This window comes from Haliotis cracherodii, unplaced genomic scaffold (genome assembly GCF_022045235.1).
Source record: "Haliotis cracherodii isolate W230 unplaced genomic scaffold, xgHalCrac1.p SCAF_1, whole genome shotgun sequence".
Lineage (NCBI taxonomy): Eukaryota > Metazoa > Mollusca > Gastropoda > Lepetellida > Haliotidae > Haliotis > Haliotis cracherodii.
The window spans coordinates 46,595,479-46,618,481 of NW_027266264.1; the positions used below are offsets into that span (position 1 = coordinate 46,595,479).

General features: G+C 39.4%; 3 protein-coding genes across 3 annotated transcripts; all 3 read right to left on the minus strand.

Annotated features, from left to right (window-relative positions):
* Nucleotides 1-967: 967 nt before the first annotated feature.
* LOC139464765 (forkhead box protein D5-B-like) lies at nucleotides 968-2,095 on the minus strand. Its single transcript, XM_071246279.1, has one exon. The coding sequence runs from the start codon at nucleotides 2,093-2,095 to the stop codon at nucleotides 968-970; it is 1,128 nt and encodes a 375-aa protein (XP_071102380.1).
* A 3,258-nt stretch (nucleotides 2,096-5,353) lies between these two features.
* Nucleotides 5,354-8,122, minus strand: LOC139455958 (forkhead box protein B2-like). Its single transcript, XM_071237497.1, has 2 exons — nucleotides 7,555-8,122; nucleotides 5,354-5,406 (listed from the first exon to the last, which is right to left on the minus strand). The coding sequence occupies exons 1-2, from the start codon at nucleotides 8,120-8,122 to the stop codon at nucleotides 5,354-5,356; spliced, it is 621 nt and encodes a 206-aa protein (XP_071093598.1).
* An 11,422-nt stretch (nucleotides 8,123-19,544) lies between these two features.
* Nucleotides 19,545-20,621, minus strand: LOC139464776 (forkhead box protein D2-like). Its single transcript, XM_071246289.1, has one exon. The coding sequence runs from the start codon at nucleotides 20,619-20,621 to the stop codon at nucleotides 19,545-19,547; it is 1,077 nt and encodes a 358-aa protein (XP_071102390.1).
* Between the last annotated feature and the right edge of the window lie 2,382 nt (nucleotides 20,622-23,003).

A 23,003-nucleotide genomic window follows, 5' to 3' on the forward strand; every position in this document is an offset into this window, starting at 1 on the left:
GATGCGTCAAATCCGTAAAGACAGTAATCTTAATCAACTTAATATATCAGAAACAAATTTATATCCAATTACACTCATTGTTAATGTTGTGGCCAATTCATTTATTGTATATATTAGTATGATCTTATATTCTATTTTTCACATATATTTCTCTTAATTCATTATAAAATATGTTATGTTCTATATTCTGTATTATTCTCGTGTGTACCTATGGAACCTTTCTCTATGTCGCTGTATTGACTTTTGATAAGAAACTTCTGTTCTGTTCTTTGAAACGTTTATTGAATTGAATAGCAGGTGTGCACATGTATGTTTCTGAATGAGCATTTCTTGGTAGCAAATGATAATATGTGTAAAAATCTTGGACGCGACGTTAAACCCAATTTCACCTCACCTCACCTCATATGTGTAACTCCACATTAATATACATTCTGCTACGAGGCTGGTCTGTATAGAAAACATCCGCGTATGGCCCGCAGTGAGTACAGATGAAACTAGCTTTCATGACAATTGACTCACGGTGATACTTGAACAAGGTACAAATGGTATATCACGAAATAAATATTGTATGTCGATATGTTAGATATCGGTATAACGCAATTCCCTTCTCATTTCACTATTAAATGAAAACGTCAGAGACAAATTGTTGGCTTCCAGCATGGATTTTAGAACACGACATATATTGCAATATAACAATTTTTATTGAAACTATTCATCAACGTAAAATGATGGAACAAAGAGACAGATAGAATATTACATACATATTGTCTTTGTCTTGCGTAATATTGCCAACTCAGTGTAGGTATTGTAATCTACACAAACACCACCCCACATATTTCCTGTAGTATATAGCACTTTCCACACATAGTTTAACACAGTTTGTGTTGATCATATCCCACATAACGATATGTGTATTAGTTTTTGAGACACAATGCAGCAACCAGAAGCTCCGTGACAAGCCAGAAAGTCAGGGAGATCCTGACGCCATTCTCAGATGCGGATAGGCGGAGTATTGTCCACAGGAGAAGTGTTGTTGTAGAGCCTGGTAGGTTGCGTGAGGGTGACCGTTTCCTGCAGTGGGTGTAGGGGTTGGTGGCATATAAGCCCCACCCAGAGGCGAGCTTCCTGGAGGAGAACTGGAGAGAGGGGAGCCGGTCAGTGAGCTGTTCATGCTGCTGGCGTTGTAGTAGCCAGTTGTAGGAGAGTAGCCTGTAGGAGATCCCATTGTCCAGGTACTAGGATCAGGTTTGCTTCCTATACTGTATTGCTGGGGCTGGGTGAGTCCCTGGGGAAGGGAGCCAAGACTCAGGGGATTAAGAGCAGGGTAGGGGGACGGGCCCCCGTAGAGACTGAAATGGCCATAAGAACTCACATGCTGAATAGTGGCGTCTTCTCGGCGTTGTCTGTGCGCCAGTTTGAAACGTTTAGCACGACGAAGGAAACTGCCGTTACCGAACATGTCCCCACAAGATGGATGCAGAGCCCAATGGTTACCCTTGCCTGGTTTCCCCGGGGGTCGGGGCACCTTGACGAAACAGTCATTGAGGGAGAGGTTGTGTCTGATGGAGTTCTGCCATCTCTGTTGGTTCTCTTTGTAATATGGAAACCTCTTCATGATGAAACTGTATATATCGTTGAGAGTCATCATACCAGTAGGAGAACTCTCGATGGCCATGGTAATCAATGCAATGTAGGAATAGGGAGGCTTGACATTTTCAGCAAAGCGTCGATTTTGTTGAGACAGAGTTGATGTACCTGAATATTCATCTGAATCCTCGTCTTCGTCGTTGTCGGAACACACTGACGGCGATGGTGATGACTGGTTGCTCTGATCGTTGTCAGGATGCCCATGTTGCAGCAGATTGTCGCGAGTGTCGTCTGTTCCAGGAGATACTTCTGATTTGACGTCTGTTATCCCTGTCGTCAGACCTGGCATCGGGGGAAGAGACAGTGAAGGCGTGTGTGGGGACAGGATGTACGCTCCTGACATGGGAGGCCCCTGCTGCACGGCATGCGACAACGACATCATACAGGAGGACTTGTCGTCTGCGCCACCTCCATACTGGAACAGATTTGGGCCTTGATTCAGCAACATTCTCGTATGTTTTACAGATCAAATCTAACCGATGTGAAGGATTTCACTTTCAAAACCCTGAGTGTTTGTCCCATCTACTCGCGACACGGTTTATATCCCACATGGAATTAATCCACAAAATACACAACTTCTGTACCCCCCTGTTCATAGATTAAGCCGCTATTGTTCGATAATCTGCTCCCAGCTACATCCAACCAATCGCAATCCAGTTACACCTTGTCCAGTCATAATCTTGTTCCTCTGTTCTGATTGGAGAGCTACTATATTGATTCCACACCCCTTCACTGGTGCTATACTGGGACTCAATATTATTGCATGAAGAAAACATATCCAACAAATAGTAGCTTAATATTATTGTTAACGACTCAATACATCAGAAACAAATGTTTTGTTAAGATCATTGCTATTTTCCAAACATCTCTTTGAAGCAGCTCTTGTCGACATTGATTAAAAATTGATGAAAGATGATAACATATGTAAAATTAGTCACGTCGAAATTTGTCAGAATTTGTGCCTCAGCATTTCTATTTTGTCGAAAGTCTGTCGAACGTGTCCAACCCGCACTTGATTTGTTGCATGACTCTGATATCATGGCTTTCGTTGATATTGACAGAAATACGATTATACGTGTATCAAAATGTCTAGACCCGAGCTATCTAATAAGATGTCATTCGATCTGAACATGTGAGCCGAGAATAATTAATTGCTTAAATGGTCCCTTGAGTTCCCACTTGATGAATATATTGTTATGTTTTTATGTCAGAGAAAATGCACAATAAGGTAATGGAGTCTTGATGCAATGGCAGTGTTCACGGCCTCTGTATGCATCTTTCCAATGGACTCTTCAACTGCTAGACATTAAAAAATCCCCAAATCCTTTCTTCGGGGAATATTTTGTTTTAATTGATTAAACACCCCGTTGTCCAGACTTTACCTTGTAGATTAGAATTAGATTAGACCTTTATAATCTTCCTCACCGTAAAACCGTATTGTATCATCACGCTCAGACAATGCCTTGATCAGCCGTGACATCAGTTTTATCAGTAGTGAGCCATCATAGACTCCAAATTACACACGCCATATAATAGAGCTTCCCACTTCTTGAGCCTGCAACATGTATATTTCACGGTCACATCCCCACCCCCGGGGTCGTAACGTCCGTGGCTAACCCCCGCCCTAGGCGATATGCGAAACAGGACCATTCATGATTTCTTGTCAATTTCAGTAAACTTGTATATGTTGAAAGTGAATATCATTGTCAATATTTACCGGCTGGATACTGACGTGTGTATATCTATTGCCTATGGTGAAATATATTTCGACAGTAAAATTGTCATTGAGGCACATATTTACATTGCTTCAAATAGCTTACGTTAGATTCAATTAAACACGTCAAGCTCACAGTTAAATGAATGTTACTCGTGATTTTCTTTAACCGTATTCTTAAGATGAAGAACCTTATTTTATTAAAGTGTCACACATTGTAAAGTGCAAGTATGACATTAAATAATCTTTACATGTATACAATGTCCGGCCATATGGCCTAAGAGACACACAACTCAACATGTATACAAATATGCGTAAAGTAACAAGATGCATGTATAGATTTAAATACAGATTTCATAGTGAGGCTCTTCATCGACCTCTATATGTTCTTGGACCAAACAGGAACTAGTTTCCTGTTGAAAACATCACGAAGCTAATGAACTCGTTAACCGATCAATTTATTAGATGAACATGTATTCGCTTCAAGGAACACAACATACATATCCGTGTGGTACCGTGGTCATTATTTCCTAATTAACTAGAATATATTGCGGTAACTTCAGAGAAAAATTAATTTCTATCTTCTATGCATAAACATGCCTAATCTAATGTGCACAGGGGATTTGTACCTTGTTGAGGGAGACGCGTTCTTTCGGAACGTAAGTATTTACGTCTATGTTTATGTTCAGCCTATGTCGGACGTGCTGTACAAATTGGCTTAAAACAAACTAACCCGATCCCCTTTCATTAAATGCGGATGACGTGTTCGATATAATCGCCGTGGCGTCAGCAGCGCGCTTTCTCCGTGTTACAGGTGTAAAACTCCAGTTTCTGTTTTCTATAACTTCAAAGGAGACTCAGTTTCTTGCTTTTAACACAAAATATGTTTTAAGAAAAAAGGCTTGCGGTATTTGTTTTAATTGTTTTCCCTAGATGACTCAAGAAGATACACACATTGACAATATTAGACTTTTCGGAAAATTCAAACGTTTGCTATTTTGAAGTGGTGTCAAAAGTGCGTTTTCCAAAATAAGTCTCTGATGTAAAAGAAGTGTTTTCAATGCTTAACACCTTTATTTCAAGTAAACATGTCAAATTCACGCCATTGTCAATTTCCCCCATGTTGCTGTATACAGTACTTGAGCGATATTCACACTATTTGGCCATACACTTTGTGCTATACGTGACAGGATGTTGCAGGCAGGTAATGGCCACACGTTGGTGTTATTGTTATAACAATATATTACCACTTCTTGCTATACCAACGAACCGAAATGGACATCATATTGGTTGAATCAAGTGTGAGAGGGTATATGCATAGAAGCAATATAATTGTTGAGGAGTATTTATCAGCATTGATAACCAGTTACACATATACTGATAGTTAAGTGGTTTTTGTAGTAGTAGTTTTCACATGAAGGAATTGTATTGATACAAACCATATATACGCGCGTGTACAATGCGGATTTATCATTGATAAGTATCATATAATTGTGTTCCGTTGATACCTGTTTTTTTGTTAGATGAATAGTGTAAGCATACATGATTAGTATTTAATTTTAAATTGTAAAGAAGACACACTACATTTAATGTATCGTAAAATTATCCAGTAACTATACATATCTTGAAATGCCAATTTGCAGTGGAACTAGCATGGCATTTCTTTTCAAGAATTTTTGGGGACAATTTACCCACCCCCAGAATATCAAATGGTCGGCCATTAATGTCAGTAATAATTTGGCCGAATTATCATGCCTACTGTGATTGATAATAACAATATGATAGTGTCCAATCGAAACACGTTATTATAATTAATTATGATTCTAGTATCATAGCTACACCAAACATGCTCCACTTCTTCAAAGGAAAACACGTAACGTATCGATCTTAACCCTGATGCTGGACGGGGAAGGCTTCATAAGCTAGTCCAGGTTTGTGTGTGCTACCAGATACAAGAGTGGATCGAAATACTTGTTATGGGACCCCTCAAACTCACTGCGTTTCTATTGTGTTCGTGATTCTACTCATCTTGACTGTGTCCATCACTGGGGGAGCGAGAAAACAGTTTTTGAAAATCTCACTTTCTGTGCAACAATATAAAATTTCGAGTAAAGAAAACATTACAGAAGCCACACTGTGGGTTATGAGGTTACCATAAATGCATAATACCTAGATAATGTACCTAAATATACAATATAAGATGTTTAATAACTTCTACCATACTCATACAGGTGAGAACAATTACATATTGTGTATGCAGATAATAAAATCATGGTTCTCCCTGTTACCACTGCATGAACCTTAAATGCTAAACTATTTCCATGTCCTGGTTTTGCATTGAAAAGACATATTTGTCCACTGAACGCCTATCATAAACGTGCAGTCAAGTAAACTGTAATAGCAGAAAATGTCAGTCCAAATAGAGAGAAAAATCAAATATAGATTGAGTTTCATCCTCAATAGGTCACAAACTTGTACTGGAGTGTGTCCATAATATATCATTACCCTTGAGTGAACTACATCCGTCATTGGGAATAGCCTTAAAACATACCTGTATCCTTCATAAGGAATCCCCTTAGAGTAGAGTTAAAATAAGTATCACCGTGAAGTGAGCAATGGTTCGTTTGCAAGGAATATGATACGATGCAGTACTAGTTTTACTTACAATCAGCTATTTTGAGTTTAATTCCACTATGAACTGACATGTTGTGTATGAACCTTTATGTAGTGTATGAACTTATGTATAGTGTATGAACTTAGTTGCAGTCTATGAACGTATGTATAGTGTATGAACTTATATGTAGTGTATGAACTTATATGTAGTGTATGAACAAATGTGTGATGTATGAACTTATGTATAATGTATGAACTTATATTTAGTGTATGAACTTATGTGTAGGGTATGAACTTATATATAGTGTATGAACTTATGTGTAGTGTATGAACTTATGTGTAGGGTATGAACAAATGTATGGTGTGTGAACTTATATATAGTGTATGAACTTATATGTAGTGTATGAACAAATGCGTGGTGTTTTGAACTTATGTATAGTGTATGAACTTATGTGTAGTGTGTGAAATTATATGTAGTGTATGAGGAATCACCTTGGAGTAGAGTTAAAATAAGTATCACCATGGAGTGAGCAATTGTGTGTTTGCAAGAGTGAATGATTGAGGTGGGTGTAACGCCGCTTTTAACATTATTCCGGTTATATCACGGCGTATCAGCTTAATATGGGAGGAAAGCCCGAAGTGATGCAGGTCTCAGACGTTTACCACTTCGGTGAAACCCACGAGCACGGGTATGGTGCTGACAAACCTAGAAACATAATCGGGGCGAACAGGGATTCGAACTCACAAGCATAGGTTTCTGGCGTGCCCAAGGGACACAACTCTGCACAGCGAATCGCGGCGCCTTAGACGACTGGGCCACCCGTGCCCCGTGTTTGCAAGAAATCTGATACGATATGGTAGTTTAACTTACAATCAGCCATTTTGAGTTTTAACTCCATTATGAACTGACATGTGGTGTGTGAACTTATGTGCAGTGTATAAACTTATGTGTAGTGTATAAACTTATGTGTAGTGTATAAACATATGTGTAGTGTATAAACATATGTGTAGTGTATAAACATATGTGTAGTGTATAAATATATGTGTAGTGTATAAACATATGTGTAGTGTATAAACATATGTGTAGTGTATAAACATATGTGTAGTGTATAAACTTATGTGTAGTGTGGTTTATGAACCTATGTGAAGTGCACGAACTGATTGTGGTGTATGAACTTATGTGTAGTGTATGTCATTGATTCCCCGAGGGAGAGGAGTGTATAAACTAATCTTCTGGTGAGTGTACGAAAAAGAAGAGACAGCTTTTGTATACGTAGTTTATTTTAAGTATTAAGACAATACATGTATGCACAAGCTCAATTCTTTTAAGAACATTGCCGTATAATATCTTTGGCAATATCTCGGTCATTCACATGCTTCAAATAGACATACTTAGCACTTATACGTCAAACAAGCTAAACGCTAAGCTTGATTTTCATAAGAAAGTGAACAAAGCGTATTTGTTTCATTCGGAAATATTGAGTTCGTAGCACTAACAAGGGAATGATGCAATGATGAATACAGACTGTGAGAATTTTGACTTCGACATGTAGAGGGCATATGTGGCACGTTGACCCCACCCAGGGTAGAGCTTCCCGGGGGAGAGCTGGAGAGAGGGGAGCCGGTCAGGGAGCTGTTCATGCTGCTGGCGTTGTAGTAGCCGGCTGTAGGAGGAGAGTAGACTGTAGGAGATGTCATAGTCCAGGGACTGGGGTCAGGCCTATTTGCTGTGCTGTAGGCGTGTGTCTGGGTCAGTCCCTGGGTTATGGGGGGAAGACTTACGGGGCTGAAGCCAAGGTAGGGGGACTGACCTCCATATAAACCTAAAAGGCCATAAGAAGTAAGACGTTGGACGGTGGCTTCATCTTGTCGCTGTTTGTGTCCTGACTTGAAACGTTTAGAACGACGGAGGAAACTGCCGTTACCAAACATGTCCCCACAAGATGGATGCAGAGCCCACAGGTTACCCTTGCCTGGTTTCCCCGGGGGTCGGGGCACCTTGACGAAACAGTCATTGAGGGAGAGGTTGTGTCTGATGGAGTTTTGCCATCTCCGTTGGTTGTCTTGGTAGTATGGGAATCTCTTGACGATGTAGTTGTAGATGTCGTTGAGAGTCATCATGCCTGTTGTAGAACTCTCGACGGCCATGGTGATGAGAGCCACATAGGAATAGGGAGGCTTCTTGTTGGAAAACTCTCTTTTCTGTTGGGAGAATGTAGACGTTCCTGGCCCACTGTTACGACTCGTGTCATCGTCGTCAGTATCTGAAGTAAGTGATGCGGGTGGTGACGGGGTAATGCTGTAATGACTCGTAGTCTCTACTGTGTGACGAGGAATGGATCTCGCTTCAGATGTAAAATGGCGTTGGTCATCGGGTACGAACTTGGATGTGTCGTCTGCTTCCTGGGCAACTGCAGACGTCCAATGAGTGACTGGAGCGTGGTGTTGAAGAAATTGGAGAGATGTCGTCTGTTGCGACATGCAGGAAGAAGCATCCTCGCTGTGTTTAAACGTGGATGGGTTAAACATGTTTCTTGACACAAGCTCCGGGGAGAACAGTTTTATCTCAGTAGGAAGAGAAATGTTTATCCTCTCCCTCAACCACAAGGTTTATATTCCCTGTCGAGATTATCCCCTCGTCAAACGCTTTACAGAACTCATTTGTTTCTTGATTAGGCGTCCATTGTTTCTCCAACTGTAATGAGACTAGGAGGTGCTTGCTGTTCAGGCTACACAGAGCTGATTGGTTTAAACGTTAACTCCACCTTTATAAGCATGTTATTCATCAAATGGACATGTCGCATTTTAATAATTTTGTTCAAAGAATAGAAAATGCCCTGTACGCTATTTAGATCAACCTGTTTATTCATAAGGATTATTTAGGAAACCCTCGACAGAAATGTTTCCAAATTGATGGCATTAGCATTTAGTGTTTTACGCGTACAGTGTGTTTTGTAGTGTGTGTTTCACACCTCTTTTACACACATCAACGATGTCAACATTAATCTTATCAGGGATACTTACTGAAATATTGACATCAAAACAAATCAGCACAACAAATTCTCGGTTTTACAATATCGATAATCACAGAAACAAACATTCCGCCAGCATACTAACTGTAGAAATAGCCGCTGAAGATGCCTCTTGGTCAACATAAGTTACCATAAGTTAATATACATAATTAATGTATGTCAATATACAAATGCGGGTGCTATTTGACAGAGGTAATGTTCTGATTCACCTAATGTTTTAAGGATTTGTCGGTTATGGCTCCAACAAAGCTAAATTTAAGACAGTACATATTTCTTACTCCTAAAATAGCCCGCCATCTTATAAGTTACGTTCTAGTAATCATGTTTATGTTATGACGTTGGGTAAATTGCACCAGTTCTTTGCAAAAATATGTAAATATGTAATAAACAGTGTGTGGGAGATTAATACCATTATCTACTTGAATTTTCCCTATTCTAAAGAACATAAGGAAAGTATACAAAGACAAATATCACAGTGTACATATTCATCCTTGTTTATAAGTTCATTCTTCTTCCAGCGCAGCCAGCAGAGAGACGCACATGTATGTTATCACTTAGAAAACTATCTACACTTGTCAACTCTGTCTTAATGCTCCATGGCACTTCGACTATGTGTACAGCCATGTGAGGTGAGGCATTGTTATATTATATCCATGTACGTCAGTGGTTTTTGTGGAATAAGATTGTTTATAAGATAGATGTAGCGATTGTCATTATGAATCCACATGCCTGTCATTCTATTTCGGTCAGATTAACACTTTCAATAATACGTAGGTGGATAATTTTTGAACTAGGAAATGAACATCACAAGATAATCAAGCGCCTTGAGGTTCGTGCATTTCCGTTATTAATTACACAAGTAATCGTATCGGGGAGTCTTAATGACACATTTAATGACTTGTCGCTACACCGATGGACGCCACAACAATTCAGCACTCCACTTCCCGCGTTGGCAGTATCGATAATCAAACGCCCTCCAGTCTGTGACAGTAGCTACACAAGGGGATTGTTGACATAATGTGATGTATGTTTTGTTTTTCTCGCTAAGCTATATCAATTCTATAAAATCCTCATGCCATTATTTAAATCAATCTGGAATTAATAATAATGTATCGCTTGATATTGTACATTGTGTAATTTTATATATGCATTTGTGTTATGTCTACGATGTTATGTGAACAGTTATGTTTACAGTGTTATAGATACATGTTATGTACGCTAATGTCACTTTTTACTTTTACTGAGTACAGTAAAGTTCGCTTCAGTTCGGAGAATACCTGATCCACCAAGGTGTACATGCCTTATTATTGTTCTCTTCAGAAAGGAGGAAGCCACCTTTATGAGTTCCACCACCCACAATGAACCAGACCGACCCTTGAGTCATGTACAAATGAATGTTTACGTCATTTAACAAGGGACACGTTTCTTGATTATTGTTGCGATTAGTAAACAAATATTAATAAAACTGATGATGAAAGTTCAACAGCTGCAAACATGACAAAGTTTTGTACTGATTAAACTGTAAAAGCAGGGTTGTATGTTAAGTCCGATCCTGTTATCACTCTTCATGAACTAATTACACAATGAAATGATTTTGTAAAAGAAAACAAGTGCAGAGACATTTGACTATTGGTCTTTACGCTTATGGACTAAGGTGTCATTTATTCAGTGTATTGTGTTCCCGGAGCTTTATCTGATTATGGATACTACCTCCATGATCAGTGCATTTCTCTAGCTATCGCAATGTAGAAAGACTTCCTAAAACTTTATTTACACCAATGAGCTCATAGTGACGTATTCGCTGAGCTAACGTCTTGAACATATCCGCGCTCCTAATTACACGCTCAGCTGGTGACATTCACACGTCTTCATTGACCACGCCGTGACTTGAACATGTACATCACACCTGAACCAAATCCCTACCCACAGGCTTCACGTGATGGACACATCGCACCCCAATCGCTGGACCCCCGGGCCTGTGTCCAGTATGGCAATCTCTGGCCCTCATTGTTGTGGTTAAACACCAGTATCAATATTGGTTCAGCAAGCTTTCATGGTTTGTGGCATGTAGGTTCAACGTTGTTTCCAGGAGAAGTTTGCTTGCTGTATTTGTAATTTGTTGTAATCAAGCTAGATCTCTACACCATCGACCTGCTAACACGCGAAGTTGTGGACGCTTAACCTCAAGAATATGGAATATATAGACGTTGAATATATATGAGGACTTGGAGGGAAAACCACTTCGGGGCCATCTGTAAATTAGCATTTAAATATTGTGCATTATAAACTGAATTTTAACCTGAGAAGATGTTACCACATGAGGCGGTTTACATTGTGGTCCACAATTGTGTAACACTAATCATGTTGTTGGTAGTAGTGTTATACAGCAAATAAAGCGACACGACCCTTTCCATATCCAATAGAAATCTCTGCATAAAGCAGTGTCGATTGTACGATTCCAACTATATCTTGAACATGTGTCTATGAATTACTGTCGAACAGTAATGACATCAAGTATTCGCGAAAAGATGAGCGTATCCTGCCCAACCGGTGGCACCCGTCCCAAACACATGCAAAGGCAAGTCAATTGTTCACCTTAAAAACAAGTCCAAATAGGGAATTGCATCGGACATAATTTTTGTCACTGATGCGTAAAATTTGGAAATGTCCTTCACATGTTTACCATAATTATTTTTGAAAGCTTTACTGACGCCTTGAATTCGTATTTGTGGAAAGTATTTGGAAAGCACTGTGTCAGCACTAAGATGTCCAAAATGTTAAAGTCAATTTATGGTAATGTCAAGTCATTTTTATATCAGCAAATGCAGTGAGCTAAAAATATCAGTACATGACGTCAGAGCTTGTATGATCAGCGCGGTGTATTTTCGTCTAAGTGAAACTGTTCAACTGTTAAACACCAGAACTGGAGTGGTCGGGTGCAATCCGAACAACAAACACTTGAGGCTTGATATACCCCACAGATACACTGGCATTCAGATGCTCAACACCTACAGGTTGACTTGTGTATTTTTCAGGTGTTTCATATCTATCCTGTGTGTAAATATACACGTGTTGATATGTTGGATAATATCTTGCCAGCATATGTTCTGTTGTTATTTTTATTTTGCATAGTGTTACATGTCACTATGTTATTGGTAAGTAAAACGCTTTCCCTACCAAATGTGATCAAACCAAACACGTGTCTGTTTATATGTTTACGATTGTTGCAGACGCAGACTATCTGTTTCTCCACCTTACTGTTTACCTGACGATGTCGGTGCATTTGATGTTTCCACAGTTAACAAGAGTCAATCAGCGGATAAGGATTAGCAGACGACAGCTACCAATTTTGATTTATCAAATTGAGATTATCAGTTGTAATTACAAGCGGTTGGGTATTTGCTGTTTTCTGTAAGCTTATTTTCTTAATTTACCTGTGAGGTACAACCAGCTTTATTAAGTAAGCCAATTTTCAGAATTGGCTTACCTCAAACCGCTTTTCTTCCTTCACATCCATCGAGTCGGAGGATGAAGGTAAGTAAGATGGCGACGATGGTGGACTTTCCCTCATGCGACAGACGTCAAGATCCAATTTTCACAGAAGGCCGATATTTAGTCACCTATAAGTCACCTATAATGTCAAATCATGTCATGTTTGCATTGACCTTAAGTTTGAATCGCTCTATCCTCGTGGGATGTACGTACAAACAGCGATGTCTGAAAGGTTCCCCTCCGTTAACATATAATGACGTCATTGTCTGTTTAGGGCATTACCTTTCGTTAACAAATCATAACGTCATTGTCTATTTAGCGCAATTGTGATTATTGTTATGTATTAGTGATGCACCATCAACTGTAGACATTACCACTCTACATCATTTAATGTAAGTTGAATATTTATTATATTAACCATGTTTATATGACACGTACGGCGGTAAATATCTCATTGTTCCTATAAAACAAACATAATTATAAAAGTATCCCATATGCTCCTTATAATCTATAATTCATACAGTTTTGCATAATTGAATATTCTTTTAAATTTGACGCAACAGAAGGTACTTCACGTTACATCACAGGGCGTCAGTTTCATGTAGGAAAGACGCAGCTTATAGAAGGGAAACCCGAGAGAATGGATATGTATGGTAGTATAAGGTAATGTACATCATGGGTAACAACTATGTTTAGAACATATAGTTTATATATTTATTTATATCAATCATGTTTTACTGTCTCTCATAACCTAATGGATGAGTGGCTTTCGTGCATCTTTTTATGATTTTACACAATATTTTGCTTTTCCTTTGGAAGAGAGGCCGGTCACGTGACTGTGATGACTGACGTTCACAAGTGTATGAAAAACACACTTTGATGTTCAATACGTTTTTCACGAGAATGTATTCTTGAAATGACCGTAAACACTGACAGACTACTTACACATACAACAGCGTTGTTTCTGATCATTCAGACCCTTTAATCTTGAACTCATACATTGAGAAACGTCAGAGAGTTTGACTGCATGATCGTTCCCGAATATCCTCGCTACGACCCACCCTAGTGGACAAAACATAGACATGCTTATCCACTATCGTAGTATCGACTCGATCCGTGTCTAGACTCACAGTGACAGCCTACAACAATCTATGAATTTACCTTGGTATCTATTTGACACATCTTTACAATTACCTTTCAATGATCGGCCAACTGATCAATGATGACCAACACATGTAACCACCACAGGTAGGTTTTCCGTGTCGGCCATTCTGACGTCTTGTACGTGATGTAAATGTATTACGACGCGCTGTCATTGTGACTTACTGAGGTAGTTCTTAAAAGACCTTTCTCACCCAGTGATGATATTATTTGAATACAATTCTTGTAAACAAACTACAACAGATGTTCCTGAAAAGCAAGTTGAGCATACAGACGCTCGCGTCACCTCTCTGGGGAACTATTTTATTCCGCGATACAGCTGGTTGTTGTATGGCCGTCAGTCAGTGCAAACATGAAGTAACACGTATAGACCTAGTGCTACATCTCTTGGGGTATAAAAAAATGATATAAAACATAAGAGAATCTGGGATCCGAACACTTGACAAGCGGATGTTCGGACGCAATTCTTCGCAACGAGATACGGCGTAATGAACTAGAGGGCCAGTTCCAGGACGCTTCATCGGTTAGAGAGAGAGAGTCCCTCCTGGACACAAAGTGAAGGACTCACTTCCGGCTTAGGTGCCCTTTGATGATGCCGACGGCCAGGTGTTCCACGTGCCGAGTCTGAATACTTCAGTACGTTCAAGTAAATAAATACAAGTCGCCATTACAAGTCTGGGGAAGTCTGATCTCCTGTAAATCCTAAACATCCTATGTACACATAGTCTTGACTTAATAATGTTGAGTTAAGTTATTCGAACCCTCGATCATAGGTTTTTGGCGTGTCCAAGAGGCACAATTCAGCACAGCGGCGCCCTATACAACTGGGCCAACCGTGCCTCCGCAGAGGTAGATATGTTTTTTAAACATGGCATATATTTGAAAAGTTTGTGGCAAAAATCTTTTTGAGCTCGATTCAGCTGTTTTATCGTTTTATCTTGCTATTGCTATAGTTGTCCTTAATATTGTCGGGGAGTCAGGATAGGATGAACTCCCGCATGCCACCTAAAGGGGGACAGCGTGCCACCGTTAGCTGCCCTTTTCATTCTAGGTAAACACGTTGACTCGAGGCAAGTGGTCAGTGGTTTTCAATGCTACAGGGAAGTTGCGATTTCAGTTATTTCGTAAAATGCCAAGACATTTCGTGCCCATATCTATGTTCATAGTGATATATTTGTCCCCACTGGCAATGACGCACAGAATTAAGCGACCTGTATATGACCTCGCGGATCTAGTGTTCATATCCTGGTATATGTCTTTTGCAGAATCGGACATTGGCTGTTGTATGGGTGAGTGCAGCTAGTCACAGGAGAGAGGGCAGCCGTATCGTGTAGGCACCACCCAGGGGAGAGCTATCGAAGGAGACTTGGAGAGGGGGGAGCCGGTCTGATCCCATGTTCAGATCCCATAGTGCAGGTTCTGGGGTCAGACTTGCCCTATGTGCTGTGGGGATGTGTCTAGGTCAGTCCCAGGGGTAAGGGGTCAAGATTCAGGGGGTTGAAAATTAAAGGTGAATCATCTTGCGGCCTGGGTATACAATGTATAATTTTCCCAGATAAACTCTCTTCATTGAGATCTGTTGTTTTTTTAAATTCAGTATGAAAATAACAAATAACATTTATAATGATACTGTCGCTTCACTTTTAACGTATTGCTTTAAACATTTGCATTAACATTCTAAACTGATTATTCACGTCGAATCTGCATAACGACTGTACGTACATATACATGTAAAGATATTACTGATATACGGGGTCACAATCAACCTTGTGTGACAGCCAACGTTTCTCGGCGTCGACAGGCGAGCACGATTTAGGACACGCCGCACACAATTAGTTTGCAACTAATTACATACTAATGGTTTGACGTTTCACCTCAATTTTCCACAGGGTACCTGGATTATGTGCATCACGCCCAGATAAAAATCCTCGCCCAGGGGCATCAGGTGACGAATCCAGTTTCTCCCCAAGGCCTATGTCCCGTGTCCTGTCGGAGTAAATACCAGGGTCAATATTGATTCTGACCCATATGTCTGCTCCATGACATGGTACCTGTTTCCTTGGAAAGTTTCCAGCCTGTAGTAACTGGAGTAGGTAGAATAATATCAGATTGAAGACATTATCTATCCAATGAAGCCTTCAATATGTCCAAATAAGTGTTTTTCAGATGTGTTTCAAACTCGACAACGTGTTTGAGCAATTGTATGTAACTGGATACCAGCGCTATATATATATCCATATATGTATGTATGTAACAAAAGAATACTATCCTATACATTAATTATGGTTTACGACTTCGCAACCGTCTTTGTACAAATGATGTAAAATTATTCTTTAGGTTATTTGCCTTCATTAATCAAATTCTTTTATCTCTTCTTGTTGTGTTGTGTTGCGACTTATTTTTCACAAAATTGTACACGTGCACATCTCTGTGCATATAAGTCTGCATGTTTATACTTCTACATGTACAAAATTGTATATATATAATGTTACTGTATGTATATGGGCCTATGGCCAGAATACAATAAATGATGATGATGATGATGTAATGTGTATAACTAAGATAACAAACTCCACACATGAAATATATTTATATGTTACAGTAAAAGTGTAAAATGACTGAAATTTTCACTTGTGCAATTTACTAAACGCCAAACAGCTCAGTCAATTTACAATACATCCTTCCATTCATTATATTATGATAATGAAATTCCAAACATTTGTATGCTCTCTGTCACATAAATCGTGTTATGTAGGTATGAAGTAAAACGTGTCATACTAATGTGATGGTCATAAGTTGGGCAACCATACAGACTGAAGACACGTAAAACATGCCATGTAAATGTCCCAAAAAACATTTTACACAAAAAAATAAATCCTAGCTATTTACTTCATGACCCAGTCTATGACGATATAGCGGTTGTTTCGTCACTTTAACTCCCAATGATGACGTCAATTTACAAATTATATAGACCTTGAATTTGATTCAATTATTTGGATATGCCATTGTCAAACTTTAGATTTGAAATGAGTTTAGTCTATTGCCATATAGCCTAAGTTAATGCTTATTGTCCATTTAAAGTTGTTTTATTTGTCAAATGGCTATGTGTATATGTAACATGGAAGGATCAATTTGAGACTGGAGAATATGTCCCCACTGAAACTCGTAAAGCATTTGAACCAGGACAAGCTGACACAAGTAATCGTAACGGGGAGACTTAATGGTGCGTTAAATGAGTTGTCTCTGCACTCAGATGTCATAATAAATCAACAAATCTAACAGCTGTAAAAACATCCAATCTGTGCCAGCAGCTAATCCAATGTGGATCGTAAATCATCGTTCTGGGATATATAAGATAGAAAATGTTAAAGGATATTACTAGTATTTACAAAACAGAACAAAACTGATTGATAGATGTGATCTTCAAAAATTCATCTATGGCTGATTGTCATTACAGGTATACTCTTCCCTTTAAAAAGAAGAAGATTTGTTTGGACACTTGCTGAATTAACATGACTATACTATAACACACGCATTCGTGTAAATACTTTACTTATTTCCATCTGAACGCCTTAAGCATGTTGTCATTAGAGTGACAAAACAAGTGGTTACAATGTTAACATGCTGTTTTGATGTCAGTAGCAGGATGAAACTGTCTGTTTCTCCACCTCAACGTTTTACCTGACGATGTCGGCATATTTGATGTTTCTATAAGGTAACAAGATTCAATCAACCCTGGATTAGGGCTTGTGGGGTTAAGCAATTGTGGCTTGATCAAATACAGATTACCATTTGTCGGTTTCCTGTTTGCTTAGCTTCCTAATTTACCGGTAAGGAACAACCAGCTTTATTAAGCAAGCAATGACGAACATTATCCGATCTTGTGAATTGGCCTACCAGAAACCGCTTATCTCCCTTTACCATTCTCCCGTCAGTGGATGAATGTAAGTAAGATGGCGACATAGTGGACTTTACTGCACGCGACAGACATTCAAATCCAATTTCACAGAAGGCCGACTTAATACCTTTTAATATGCATATTATATATATACACATATATATATTTGTATAAGGGGTATGTAACAAAACGAAAACAACCACATAGTTCTACATGTCTACCTTCATGTCATCTTGTCATGTGCTTTATTTCATACATAAATGATGTAGTTCTAATGAAAATAAAGGGTAATTGATTGGAACATCTTAACGTTGTTTTGTGTGTTGTTTTACATCATTCACAACGCACGTGTGTGAATCTCATCTTGTCAAAGCCTTGGTTCATACCAGATTGATTTGATGAGCATGTGGATGCTTTTGAAGATATATTTTCACGATCATTAGGTCTAGAGCCAATTTACACTGAATACTACATGGAATCAAGGTTATCATTTTACATTTATGATCACTATTCCAATATCCCCCACGACCTTCCCCAGGCGCCTGATAATTCTGATATTAATGTTCATAAGCGTTTTCTCTCAAACTTATTATTTTATACACAAATTGTTTATTCTGCACAGTCACACATTGCATCGTAATCAAGGCAAATCTGGGATTCGAACCCACATCACACTATGTCACTCCATTGACACAGGCCCACATCCACGAGCTGAGACATTGATTATGTTTGTTGCTTCTGCTGGTGTAAACCAATGTGCATGTTTATGTATAATCGGTTACATGCCTTTGGGTAAAAGTTTAAGAATAATAGCAATAATGTTCTTACTGGAAGAATGGCTAATGTTCACAGGTGTCCACAATGCTAGAAATTCCGCCTGTGTCCGGCTTCTGATGGGTTGGATTTAAGATGGGTACGAGGTGACAAACGTGTTTTCAACTTATGTTACTTAATTACATTAATCCAACTTAAACACATGCAAAAATACACGATGAGTCTAAACTATGATCAATTCATAAAAGGGGTTAATTACCGATAGTTCTTTTTCTGTCCTGGCATGTTCACAAGCATGTATAAGTGGATCGGTTTAATATTTAGGAAATAAGCATTTTGTGTTTCAGCGTAGAGTTGGTTAACTGTAGATATAACCATGCAAAATTGAATTCTGAATAAAAGGAGATCACATTGAAACAAGACATGACATTGTTTCCTTTGAATTCTTATTTGTATTCACCAAAAGCTTGCAGGTGTCACTATAGGATGTATGTAATAGATATAGTACTGACACAACTTCTCTGTCTATCTCAGCGCGCAAGCAGATACTCGAGTTCTACAAACTATACCGTGACTGCAGATCGTACAAACTCCACCATCACATTCGGAGCAGATTGCACGATTACATATAAACTGTCCGGATCATGCAGTTACGTTTGTTGTTGAAGGCCTGAATTTTGAATGTACACGTTTCACGAAGCTGGAGAGTTTCACGCCTTTATAAACTGTTTACTTTGGAATACTTTATCAGTGTAAAATGTACTCCATCATCACAAAACAGTGACTATCCATTGGACAAAAGTATTTGCCTGTGCTCTAAGGGATACTTGTAGCTGAATCGGCTTGTACACCGCAAGGCAGCAGGTCTCGGGGTGCACACGACAGAGGTGTATAAAATACAAATGTACAAATAAGTCTTGTTAATTTCATTTATTTTATTTCTATATTTAGTTCATGTTGTACATTATGTAACCATAAGTATTTTACCTGAACGCAACATATTGTTACTGTAAGGCAATATATACCGTATGTTTTCAGTTAAATACACACAATACATATTTGACAATACAGATATGATATTGTCAGTAGTATTGCCATCATATTCAAAGCCACGAATTGTCTGTCATGCACCAGATGTTGAATCAACTTATATTCCTATATAGCACTTGTGTATATCAGTCTTCATTATCGCACCAGCAGGGGTGTATCTACACTAAGCATGGTATGATCTCGTGGACCTTGTGCCCCAACTCTGACTGATGTCGTTTGAAGAATCAGTCATTGACTGTTGTATGTTTGGATACAGGTAGTTGCAGGAAGGGTCAGGTATGCTTAAACTGGGTGAGGGAACTTGTGGCGCGTATGTTCCGGCCAGTGGAGAGCTTCCCGGGGGAGAGCTGGAGAGAGGGGAACCGGTCAGAGAACTGTTGATACTTCTGGTGTTGTAGTAGCCGGCTGTAGGAGGAGAGTAGCCTGTAGGAGATCCCATGGTCCAGATACAGGGGTCCGGTTTGCCTATTGTGCTGTAGGGGTGTGTCTGGGTCAGTCCCGGGGGTAAGGAGCCGTGACTCAGGGGGTTGAAGCTTGTGTAAGGAGATGGACCCCCATACAATCCCAATAACTGTCCGTAAGGACTGGCAGGATGGAATGAAGGATCTTCTCGACGTTGCTTTTGTGCGGACTTGAAACGCTTAGAACGACGAAGGAAACTGCCGTTACCAAACATGTCCCCACAAGATGGATGCAGAGCCCACAGGTTACCCTTGCCTGGTTTCCCCGGGGGTCGGGGCACCTTGACGAAACAGTCATTGAGGGAGAGGTTGTGTCTGATGGAGTTTTGCCATCTCCGTTGGTTGTCTTGGTAGTATGGGAATCTCTTGACGATGTAGTTGTAGATGTCGTTGAGAGTCATCATGCCTGTTGTAGAACTCTCGACGGCCATGGTGATGAGAGCCACATAGGAATAGGGAGGCTTCTTGTTGGAAAATCGTCTGTCTTGTTGTGAGAGGGTGGATGTTCCCGAGAAACCGTCCCCTTCTCCGTTCGAGGATACCGATGAGGTAGGAGACGGAAGAATGTTGTCATAATTTGGAGATCCTTGTTGCGTGTGACCTGATCCATGTGTGATCAGGGATCTGACGTCTTCTCCCTCAGTAGCTCCAGATGTCTGAGACACGACTGGGACGGAGTGTTGTGAAGATATGGAGTGATCAGATGGAAGAGGTGTCATCTGCTGTCCCATGAAGGGAGATGTACCTGGGACATACTGGAACATGAATGGGTTATACATGATTCCTGGCTCAATGTGCAGCAGGTGAGAAATGTATTACCTCAGTAGGCAGAGGAATGTTTATCCCCCTCGTCACGGCGAGGTTTATAGTCCCTGACCAGATAATCCCCTCAACACGCGCTTTACAGATCTCAATTGCCTCTAGATTAGGTAGCCTTTGATATGTAAATAACCGTATGTCGTCACTGATAATGGGCGTCGCTCTAAAACATCTTTCAAAAGTTTTTAGGTACGATTGGTCAAGAGCTATAATCTCGCCGTTCACTTGTGAGTTGCATTACAGTATATGAAATATGTGCTATTATTCGCACGAAAGACGTTACATCCACCAGTGTGTTCATAACGATGACGGAAAGTAATAAAAAAACACTAGATTACAATAAGTGTGTTAATGGTTAAATAGTTGTAGCATGGATTCCTTTCGAAAGGCTTATAGACTTTGAAGATGTCGAAAGAAAAGGCACCTCACATTTAGTATTTATAGAAGTTGGTATACAATATGAACGATCTTGTGACTTCTACTCGACTGTAGAAGTGTCACCATGTTCAGTATATGTATATTGTGGACGAGGAACCGGTTGGTTCAAGTCTAAGTAAAGTTTATGTTCTGTTCAGTACATAGCTGACACCAACAATCGTATTGGGTAGACATATTGCTGTTTTCTCAAGGATTGTCACCGAGCTTATTGATATCCCAACAAACCAAAACCACACTATCAAGGGCTGTCAGTATCGGTCATCACAAATACAACAACAACCTGTCGGTGTTAAAAGCTCAAATGTAGGTGGTTGTATTGGCATTGCTACTGTGTGCAATACTCGAAGATGGGGACGTGCCAAAAATTGCACCATAAGATGATTTTGTTTATGTTGACATTGATTATTAAAAATATATTTGTCTAAGATACTATAAAACCACCACAATAATATACTATATACGTTTCATTATGGGTGCAGATAGAATATGGCTGATTTCGGCGTTAAACAACAATGTAAACAATCAACTGTGTATAGTTCAGGCTGCAGACAGAGTATCTCACAGCATAAATATATTAGTGTAAAAGGGGTATATAAAATATACTACCGGTCACTAGCCATATAAAATATGTTTTCTTAGTTGGAGAATTAAAATGTAGGTTTGGGCTGTGTAATATACATAATATTTATAAAGTAAAATAAGTTTATCAGTATTAATAACTCTAGTAAGTTGGAATAGCTAAAACTGACCTTTGCGTATAAACCTTCACGCAAATCATCGTACACAGGGAAATCCAACAATACATGACATTCATCCCCAACACTTTCCTGACACTGAAAACACACTCTTTCATTCACATTCATATTCGAATATCTGCCTGTTTCCAACTTCAGATCTAAGAAGGCAGAGTGGTTTAGAACGAGGCATATGCATACTAACATAACTTTCACACCCATACACATCTTTAAACATTCTATACGTACGTAAGTTATTACCACCCGTTCTTCCGAGAGGCTTGCGTAACAGTTCATTCCAATCAGTCACATAAAATCCCAGGCAGATAACCTGCACACCTGCAAGTACACTTTTCACGCTCACATTCTCTAAAATATTCAACCCCCATTCGTTCAGCTTTGCCAGTATATCAAACGTACACAAGCATACCGTTCAGACCACATAAAACATTCTTATTTAATCTAAGGAGGTTCTAGTAAAACGATAATACTGTAACAATACACATCCACTATCTAACTGTCGGAGGAATCCATCCCATATCTCCATTAACAGCAACATTTGGAGCGTATTTACCCAATCCTAAAATAAATCTCAAAGCACGATGGTGAACGGCATTTACAGTAGAAATGTCACGATGACCCCAGATAGATGCCCAAAGATTCAAGACTGACCAAACCATCGTATCGTACAATTTGGAATAAGCAGTGGATTGCATACGTCCGATTGCCTTAGCATTGTAGTCAAAATGTGTGAGTGAGGTTGGTTTAACACGGCTTTGACACTACACATGCTGTCCATTTACATGGTGCTGTACTAAGTAAACAAATGCTAATAATTACAATCTCAAAATGAGCCATTAAATGACCAAAGTCACCATAGGCTGTCTGAAAGATGTACACCACACCCTGTAGGATAACCCCTCACCCAAGGGCGTCAGGTGACATATCCGCGGACACCAGTGTCTTCCCCGGGTCTATGTCCTGTAGCTATAGAAGTAAGCACTAGGGTCAATATTGATTCAGACCCGTACATGCTTACGAAATATGCAGATATTTCAGTTTATTCACGAAATGCACATATCTACACATATCGACACATATGCACAATGTATAATTAACATATTCGAGGTTATAAAACCCAAATTAAACTATACGATTATAGTGTCAAAA